At 38.1% G+C, this 7,081-nt stretch overlaps 1 protein-coding gene across 1 annotated transcript; it reads left to right on the top strand.

Annotated features, from left to right (window-relative positions):
• Positions 1–977: 977 nt before the first annotated feature.
• LOC122208828 (zinc finger protein 420-like) lies at positions 978–2,751 on the top strand. The gene is given in 4 exon segments (XM_042920283.1): positions 978–1,340; positions 1,425–2,099; positions 2,102–2,267; positions 2,685–2,751. Coding segments are annotated over 4 exon segments (1,263 nt in total). The 5' UTR covers positions 978–985.
• The last annotated feature ends 4,330 nt before the right edge of the window (positions 2,752–7,081 follow it).

Here is a 7,081-nt window from a genome sequence, read left to right as displayed (position 1 = left end):
AATACAATCTGAGTGTTGTAGAAAGACTAATGATTCATTTTTCTTGAAGTGAAAGTTCTCTGATTTCAGTTTTGTGTATAAGAAATATTGATTGTATTTATCTGACAGCAGAAAGTGAGATGATTTTACCTTTATCCATTACCTATCAGCTGTATCTTCAAATGATACCCAGAGCCCCCTTCCAAAAATGTGCAGAGAAACTTCTTTCCAAAGAGTGTTAGTGGATAGATGTAAACATTGTGCCCGTGAGAATGGATGCTTAGTGATAGAGTGGAACAGTGTTGGGGAGAGACAAAGGCAACAAAGATCTCATGGAGCACATATGCAAACATAGACAACTGCCCATTATACGAGTCTCACTGCCCGAAACGGTGAAGGATATAAAACATTTTGGAAAACCACCCTTTCTAAGATGGCTACTTCTGCAAGGCAGTGTGTTTCTACAGTCAAAGGCTCAAATCAAGTGGTCAAACAGACATATTTGCAGGACAAAAATTTGGAGAATCTGGAAAGTGACCTAGTCCATGCTGAAAATACTTCTTTGCACCATTTTGACAATAGGATTGCATTAACCTTTCAGTCAAATATTTCTGAAAGTCAGAGATTGAAAAAGGAAGACAAAAATGGTAAGTGGTATCCATTTGAGGGGTCCTTCCCTGAGCAGTCGACCTTACAACAAAACCACAGCATTTTCAATGAAAACAGAATTGCTCATTGCAGTGAATCTGAGAAAATATTTAACCAGGACTCAAATGTTAATAAATATCTACGGACTCCTTTGCCAGGGAACCATTGTGACTGTACTACATGTAGGGAAGTCTTTTATCAAAGCTCAAACCTTATTAGACAGAAGAGAATACATTTGGGAGAGAATACTTCTGAATATACTGAGTGTGGGAAAATTCTTAACCAGTCCTCCAATGTTGGTGATCATCTGAGGAGTCATGTGGGAAAAAACCCGTACACATGCAATGAACCTGGGAACATGTTTAGTCAGTCATCAAGACTTAATATCAATAAGACAATCCATGCTGGACAGAAAGGTTACATTTGTAAGGAATGTGGCAAAGCCTTCAACTGGCACTCAACACTAATTCAAAATCACCTAGTGCATACTGGAGAGAGACCTTACAAATGTGAAGAATGTGGTAAAACTTTTAAGTATGGGTCATCGCTAAATGGACACAGGAAAATCCATACTGGAGAGAAATATTACAAACTTAAAAAAGGTGGGATGGCCTTTACCCAAGACTCACCTCTTACTAAACACCACAGAATTCATGCTGGAGAGAAATCTTTGGAATGTCAACAATGTGGCAAATCCTTTAACTGGCCCTCAAGCCTTATTCAACATCACAGAATTCATACTAGAGGGAGACCTTACCAATGTAAAGAATGTGGCAAGACCTTTTTTTGGCCCTCAGGCTTTAATCGACATTCCAGAATCCATACCGGAGAGAAACCTTACCAATGTAAAGAGTGTGGCAAGGCCTTTAAATGGCACTCATACCTTAAGGAACATCACAGAATCCATACCGGAGAGAAACCTTACCAATGTAAAGAATGTGGCAAGGCCTTTAAGTGGCACTCATACCTTAATCAACATCACAGAATTCATACTGGAGAAAAACCTTACCAATGTAAAGAGTGTGGCACGGCGTTTACCTGCACCTCAGATCTTACTGGACATCACAGAATCCATACTGGAAAGAAACCTTACAAATGTCAAGAATGTGGCAAGGCCTTTAGCCAGCAATCATCCCTTATTCAACATCACAGAATGCATACTGGAGAGAAGCCTTACAAATGTCAAGAATGTGTCAAGGCCTTTATCCATCACTCAAAGCTTACTGAACATCACAGAATCCATACTGGAGAGAAACCTTACCAATGTAAAGAATGTGGCAAGGCCTTTAACCAGCCCTCAGTCCTTACTAGACATCACAGAATCCATACTGGAGAGAAACCTTACCAATGTGAAGAATATGGCAAGGCCTTTAAACAGCTCTCACACCTTAACCAACATCACAGAATTCATACTGGAGAGAAACCTTACCAATGTAAAGAATGTGGCAAGGCCTTTAAATGGCACTCAGACCTACTCAACATATCAGAATTCATACTGGAGAGAAACCTTACCAATGTAAAGAATGTGGCAAGGCCTTTAAGAACTATCCACAGCTTACTCGACATCATAGAATCCATACTGAAGAGAAATCTCACCAATGTAAAGAATGTAGCAAGGCTTTTAGCCGACAGTCACACCTTATTAAACATCACAGAATTCATACTGATTGAAACTTTACAAATGTAAAGAATGTGACCAGGTCTTTACCCGAACCTTACAACTTACTCAACATCACAGAATTCATACTTGACAGAAACCTTAACAATATAAAGAATGTAATAAGGTCTTTAATCACTTTCAAACTTTAGTCATTATCACAGAATTCATACTGGAGTACATCTTCCAAATTTAAGGAATTTGAAAAATGTTTTGTGGACTGCTCACCCCTTACTTTACATTGGAAAATTTACACTGGAATATAACCACTGAATACTAAAGCATGTGGCCAGGTGTTTAAGCAATGCTAAACCCTGACTCCTGACCAGAGAAGGTATACTGGGGAGGATTTTGCAAATATAAGAATTTGGTAAGCTTACAAATAAGAGGTGAAGCTTCATTCTGTATCACAGAATTCATACTGGAGAAAAACTTTAAATGTGAAGAATGTGGTAAAACTTTTGTAACTACTGAAACCTTCTCAATATCTCAGACTTTATACCGAGAAGAAACATTACAGAGTTAAAGAATGTGTCCAACCAAAGCTGGAACTCACAACTTGCTCAAGATTATAGGTATCTTTCAGGAGAGAAACTAACATGTAGAGAAAGTTGCCATGCTTTTAAGTGGAATTGAATCCTTAATTGATATCCCAAAGTACACATGAGATTAAATCCTACAGACCTAATGAATGAGGAAAGGCCTTCATAGTAAATGAACACTTTAGCCAACACCAGACAGTGCATAAAAGAAGGTAACTTGAAAGTTATAAATATTTAGAGAAATATTTAATTGAGCATCCAATGTCAATAAATGTCACAGAATTCACAGGAGAAAGTACTACATCAGTCTCTCTATTTAGACATACATCAAAATACTGATAATAAGCAATAATACAAAGTTAAGCTTAATGTATAGGCTGTTATGCTTCAAAAGATTAAATGGATCAATTATTATTTTTTTCAATATATGAAATTTATTGTCAAATTGGTTTCCATACAACACCCAGTGTTCATCCTAAAAGATGCCCTCTTTCAATACCCATCACCCACCCTCCCCTCCCTCCCACCCCCCATCAACCCTCAGTTTGTTCTCAGTTTTTAAGAGTTTCTTATGCTTTGGCTCTCTCTCACTCTAATCTCTCTCTCTTTTTTTTTTTTTTTCTTCCCTTGCCCCATGGGTTTCTGTTAAGTTTCTCAGGATCCACATAAGAGTGAAACCATATGGTATCTGTCTTTCTCTGTGTGGCTTATTTCACTTAGCATCACACTCTCCAGTTCCATCCATGTTGCCACAAAGGGCCATATTTTATTCTTTCTCATTGCCACGTAGTACTCCATTGTGTATATAAACCACACTTTCTTTATCCATTCATCAGTTGGTGGACATTGAGGCTCTTTCCACACTTTGGCTATTGTTGAGAGTGCCGCTATAAACATTAGGGTACAAGTGCCCCTATGCATCAGTAGTCCTGTATCCCTTGGGTAAATTCCTAGCAGTGCTATTACTGGGTCATAGGGTAGGTCTATTTTTAATTTTTTGAGGAACCTCCACACTGTTTTCCAGAGTGGCTGCACCAATTTGCATTCCCACCAACAGTGCAAGAGGGTTTCCGTTTCTCCACATCCTCGCCAGCATCTATAGTCTCCTGATTTGTTCATTTTGGCCATTCTGACTGGCGTGAGGTGATATCTGAGTGTGGTTTTGATTTGTATTTCCCTGATGAGAAACGACGTTGAGCATCTTTTCATGTGCCTGTTGGTCATCCATATGTCTTCTTTAGAGAAGTGTCTATTCATGTTTTCTGCCCATTTCTTCACTGGGTTATTTGTTTTTCGGGTGTGGAGTTTGGTGAGCTCTTTATAGATTTTGGATACTAGCCCTTTGTCCGATATGTCATTTGCAAATATCTTTTCCCATTCCGTTGGTTGCCTTTTACTTTTGTTGATTGTTTCCTTTGCTGTGCAGAAGCTTTTTATCTTCATGAGGTCCCAATAGTTCATTTTTGCTTTTAATTCCCTTGCCTTTGGGGATGTGTCAAGTAAGAAATTGTTACAGCTGAGGTCAGAGAAGTCTTTTCCTGCTTTCTCCTCTAGGGTTTTGATGGTTGCCTGTCTCACATTCAGGTCCTTTAACCGTTTTGAGTTTATTTTTGTGAATGGTGTGAGAAAGTGGTCTAGTTTCAACCTTCTGCATGTTGCTGTCCAGTTCTCCCAGCACCATTTGTTAAAGAGACTGTCTTTTTTTCCATTGGATGTTCTTTCCTGCTTTGTCAAAGATTAGTTGGCCCTACTTTTGTGGGTCTAGTTCTGGGGTTTCTATTCAATTCCATTGATCTTTGTGTCTGTTTTTGTGCCAATACCATGCTGTCTTGATGAATACAGCTTTGTAGTAGAGGCTAAAGTCTGGGACTGTGATGCCTCCTGCTTTGGTCTTCTTCCAAATTACTTTGGCTATTCGGGGCCTTTTGTGGTTCCATATGAATTTTAGGATTGCTTGTTCTAGCTTCGAGAAGAATGCTGGTGCAATTTTGATTGGGATTGCATTGAATGTGTAGATAGCTTTGGGTAGTATTGACATTTTAACAATATTTATTCTTCCAACTCATGAGCACGGAATGTTTTTCCATTTCTTTATATCTTCTTTAATTTCCTTCATAAGGTTTCTATAGTTTTCAGCATACAGATCTTTTACATCTTTGGTTAGATTTATTCCTAGGGATTTTATGCTTCTTGGTGCAATTGTGAATGGGATCAGTTTCTTTATTTGTCTTTCTGTTGCTTCATTATTGGTGTATAAGAATGCAACTGATTTCTGTACAATGATTTTGGATCCTGCAACTTTGCTGAATTCATGTATCAGTTCTAGCAGACTTTTGGTGGAGTCTATCGGATTTTCCATGTATAATATCATGTCATCTGCAAAAAGCGAAAGCTTAACTTCATCTTTGCCAATTTTGATGGCTTTGATTTCCTTTTGTTGTCTGGTTGCTGATGCTAGAACTTCCAACCCTATGTTAAACAACAGCAGTGAGAGTGGACATCCCGGTCGTGTTCCTGATCTCAGGGAAAAAGCTCTCAGTTTTTCCCCATTAAGGATGATGTTAGCTGTGGGCTTTTCATAAATGGCTTTTATGATCTTTAAGTATGTTCCTTCTATCCTGACTTTCTCGAGGGTGTTTATTAAGAAAGTTGCTGAATTTTGTCAAATGCTTTTTCTGCATCGATTGACAAAATCATTTGGTTCTTTTCTTTTATTAATGTGATGTATCACGTTGATTGATTTGCAAATGCTGAACCAGCCCTGAATCCCAGGAATGAATCCCACTTGATCATGGTGAATAATTCTTTTTATATGCTGTTGAATTCGATTTGCTAGTATCTTATTGAGAATTTTTGCATCCGTATTCATCAGGGATATTGGCCTATAGTTGTCTTTTTTTACTGGGTCTCTATCTGGTTTAGGAATCAAAGTAATACTGGCTTCATAGAATAAGTCTGGAAGTTTTCCTTCCCTTTCTAATTTTGGAATAGCTTGAGAAGGATAGGTACTATCTCTGCTTTAAACGTCTGGTAGAACTCCCCTGGGAAGCCATCTGGTCCTGGACTCTTATTTGTGGGGAGATTTTTGATGACTGATTCAATTTCTTCGCTGGTTATGGGTCTGATTAAGCTTTCTGTTTCCTCCTGATTGAGTTCTGGAAGTGTGTGGGTGTTTAGGAATTTGTCCATTTCTTCCAGGTTGTCCAGTTTGTTGCATATAATTTTTCATAGTATTCCCTGATAATTGCTTGTATTTCTGAGGGATTAGTTGTAATAATTCCATTTTCATTGGTGATTTTATCCATTTGGGTCCCTTCTCTTTTCTTTTTGAGAAGCCTTGTTAGAGATTTATCAATTTTGTTTATTTTTTCAAAACACCAACTCTTGGATTCATTGATCTGCTCTACTGTTTTTTTAGATTCTATATTGTTTATATCTGCTCTCATCTTTATTATTTCTCTTCTTCTGGGTTTGGGGTGTCTTTGCTGTTCTGCTTCTAGTTCCTTTAGGTGTGCTGTTAGATTTTGTATTTGGGATTTTTCTTGTTGCTTGAGATAGACCTGGATTGCAATGTATTTCCTCTCAGGACTGCCTTCACTGCATCCCAAAGCGTTTGGATTGTTGTATTTTCATTTTCGTTTGTTTCCATATATTTTTAAATTTCTTCTCTAATTGCCTGGTTGACCCACTCATTCGTTAGTAGGGTGTTCTTTAACCTCCATGCTTTTGGACGTTTTCCAGACTTTTTCCTGTGGTTGATTTCAAGCTTCATAGCATTGTGGTCTGAAAGTATGCATGGTATGATCTCATTTCTTGTATACTTATGAAGGGCTGTTTTGTGACCCAGTATGTGATCCATCTTGGAGAATGTTCCATGTGCACTCGAGAAGAAAGTATATTCTGTTGCTTTGGGATGCAGAGTTCTAAATATATCTGTCAAGTCCATCTGATCCCATGTATAATTCAGGGCCCTTGTTTCTTTATTGATCCTGTGTCTAGATGATAGATCCATTGTTGTAACTGGAGTATTAAAGTCCCCTGCAATTACCACATTCTTATCAATAAGGTTGCTTATGTTTGTGAGTAATTTTTTTATATATTTGGGGGCTCCCGTATTCGGCGCATAGACATTTATGCCTGTTAGCTCTTCTGATGGATAGACTCTGTAATTATTATATAATGCCCTTCTTCATCTCTTGTTACAGCCTTTAATTTAAAGTCTAGTTTGTCTGATATAAGTATGGCTACTCCAGCT

The sequence above is a fragment of the Panthera leo genome, chromosome E2 (assembly GCF_018350215.1).
Source record: "Panthera leo isolate Ple1 chromosome E2, P.leo_Ple1_pat1.1, whole genome shotgun sequence".
NCBI classification, from domain to species: Eukaryota; Metazoa; Chordata; class Mammalia; order Carnivora; family Felidae; genus Panthera; species Panthera leo.
This window is presented reverse-complemented; position numbering and strand designations above follow the sequence as displayed.